At 30.7% G+C, this 2,968-nt stretch overlaps 1 protein-coding gene across 1 annotated transcript in view; it reads right to left on the reverse strand.

Annotated features, from left to right (window-relative positions):
• Positions 1–352: 352 nt before the first annotated feature.
• Positions 353–2,968, reverse strand: part of LOC106684220 (paired mesoderm homeobox protein 2) — an 81,584-nt gene continuing 78,968 nt past the window's right edge. The window contains exons 4-5 of the mRNA XM_067046044.1: positions 2,548–2,634; positions 353–1,379 (exon numbers count right to left, since the gene is read on the reverse strand). Coding sequence (XP_066902145.1) covers positions 1,264–1,379; positions 2,548–2,634 — 203 coding nt within the window. The 3' untranslated portion in view covers positions 353–1,263. The remainder of the gene's footprint in view (positions 1,380–2,547; positions 2,635–2,968) is intronic.

Below are 2,968 nucleotides of genomic sequence, written 5' to 3' on the forward strand. Positions count from 1 at the left end.
TTTACTTGGAATAATCTATTAGTAAGAAAGGAATGGATGATGAAAAAATATGTAGGAGGTAGGAATTTACGGAGTTTATAAAGTAGTCCCGACCATTGTACGAGACTTGGTTGTTTGGACTAATGGGACCTCTAAATGTTTATTTTGGCCGGAAACTCAAAATCAAAATTTAGCACGATCAAAATACTTTCCGTTACTATATATTCCATATATTGGTAAGTAAAAGTGAATAATTAAGCAAAATTTAAAACAGTATGTTATCGTAAGGTAGAATAAAACAAAAAATTAGCATTAAAATAAAAAGGAGATTTTGTTTGGTTGATAATATATATTTATTTGTTCTCCTGATAAATCATCTAGTAGGGTCTAAGAATTCCTTACATAAATCAGTATAAGTAATACTCTATAATGAAAATATTCTTAATAATATAAGCTTTTTACTTGATGAGTATTCATTAATATAATGAGATGTAGTGAAATATCTCTTCCTTGTTAAATTGTAGATTGTACGGATAACCTTATTTCAAGAATTTTTAATAAAATGGTTGTATTTTCTCCATATTTATTATTTTATATGAAATTTTATTTATTAATTTATTTAAAAAACTGACAGCAATATCATTATTGCTACTGTAACTGTGAAGGAGAACAGTTTAATTGTGAATATTGAAGATATATTTATATTAAGATAACCTGATGATGAGCTCTGAAACATTGTTAATGATTTATTGTAATAAAGAATTTTATCAAGAGCATTTTCACTACATCTTATTATAAAAAATATATTAAAAATAGGAAAGGAAATCAGAGAGCCTATAAATAATCTATTTTATTTAAAATTGTATATCTGAATTTATATTTTTTATTAAAATAAATATATACATATTGATAGTTTTACTTGTTTAAAATTAATTCATTGACAAATTCTTTATTTAAATATATGTTTGCCTTCATAATATAGGATCAGATTGTAACTTAAAAATTATAGCTAGTAGTAGCAAAAGTTCATTTATGTATATAAATCATATAATAACTACATTACGTATAATACCTACATTACATATATTTCGGTAAAATGGCCTCACAAAGCTCACCCACACACTCATATGACTAATAATTTACATTCTAGAACACAGGTTTCTTTCTAGACTAGATTATAAATGAAACTAATAATTTTTACATTGGATACAAATTACTCCTATAGGTTACAATAATGGTTTCATTATAGCTATTTACATTTTTGGCAATTACATACAAAAATTTTTATATATGGGTTGTGTAGTATTCGTGCGGCCTGAAGCGGAAGTTGGGAACATTAGAGGGCAAGCTGCAAGGTGGTGGTGGAGGTGCCAATCTTGGTGCAGTATATGTTGGCAGGCCTATTAAAATTGAAAACAATTATTAATAACATTACACCTATAACATTTAAATGTATTATTATTGTTTTAATATCAATTTTCACAATATATTAGATTAAAAATTACTTCAACAAAATAGTTGATTACACTATTTCTTTCCTGTGCTGAGAAAGTAATTTTGTGAATTTTCTTGTGTGGAAAAAAGGAGTCACCATCAAGCATGTTATTTTAGAAGCAGAAGTCAATCAATCGCTGACCATTTTTATTGTTTGTTCTTTCTCCACCATGCTTTCTCATAACTCCTGTTCTTGCATTGAAGTCTCCAGAACAGATAATTTTCATATTCATACTTTTGAATTTGTTTGTTATCCATTGTGGGTCAGAGTAAAATTGCTCTTTTTCTATAACAGAGGAATCTTGAGTAGGGACATAAATTTGTATTAAAGTGATTTTACCCGGAGACAAATGGAAATTAGCTGTTACTATTCTGGGTGAGACAGCTTACCATTCCTCCATTTTCTGATATAGTGTTTCACCAATAATAAAGCCGATTCCTTCCTTAGCATATTCACCTTTAGGGACTCCTGAATATATGAGAGTATATCCCTTATCCAGACTCATTTCCCCAATTACTTTCCTTTTTACCTCAGATATACCAAGAATGTCCACCTTGTTCTTTATGATCTTCTCCACGAGTTCCACTGTGATTGTTTTTATATTCCATGTTCCTATTCTAAGGTCTTTTTTCCTGCCATGTCGTTTCTGATTTGTCAGTCCAGTTCCGAGGCTAATATGATTTCTATGAATCCTATAGTTACTTCATGGAAGGTAATTGGCCCAGTCAGAAAGTTCCTTATTTCCTAGTACAGCAGGTCCACTGGTGAATTCACCTTGGCTGGCAGCATGGCGCTAGCTCCTAGAGGTGACCCTAGGGTGTATACTGTATATGGCCTTAGTGTCAGTATAAATGAGTTGGGTACTGTTATGGTGTGAGGTGTGCGATGTACTGTATGGTTCCCGAGGGCTCGTAAAGTACCGTTAATTGCGTACAACAATTAACCCATCCGGGATAAACAAAGTTTCGATTTTCAAAATATAATAGTTTTACATAAAGAAAACAATACATTTTCTTTTATATCTTTTACGGAAAATTAAGTATAGAATATTCATTTTCTAGTTATCTTTATACCTGGAGGTATGAAGGCGCAGGGCGGTGGTGGGTTCGGATGCTGATGCACGATTGGGTATTGTTGACAGCTCTGCCAATTAGTTACTCCTGAAAAATAACAAATAATCATAGAAATAAATCATTACTTAATCAAAACAAATACAAAGCAAATTGTGCGTTTTCACATTTATCGATCGCATGGTGGTCGAAATTTGGAAAGAAAGAATAATAATAAAATACGATTTCCCTTTAGTGCGAGTTTATTTTGGCGAATATAAAGGAAACTGCTACTACTACTCCTCAATTGAATGTTAGACGTTTCTACGTCGTTCGTAGGAGTAGTACTTTCCGTAATATTTCCCAAAATAAATCCACAAAATATTGCTTTGTACAACTGTACAAAATAATACAATAAGTAAATATGTTGTATGTTTCATATACA

This window comes from Halyomorpha halys, unplaced genomic scaffold (genome assembly GCF_000696795.3).
Source record: "Halyomorpha halys isolate HHAL.00 unplaced genomic scaffold, Hhal_1.1 Scaffold557.1, whole genome shotgun sequence".
Lineage (NCBI taxonomy): Eukaryota > Metazoa > Arthropoda > Insecta > Hemiptera > Pentatomidae > Halyomorpha > Halyomorpha halys.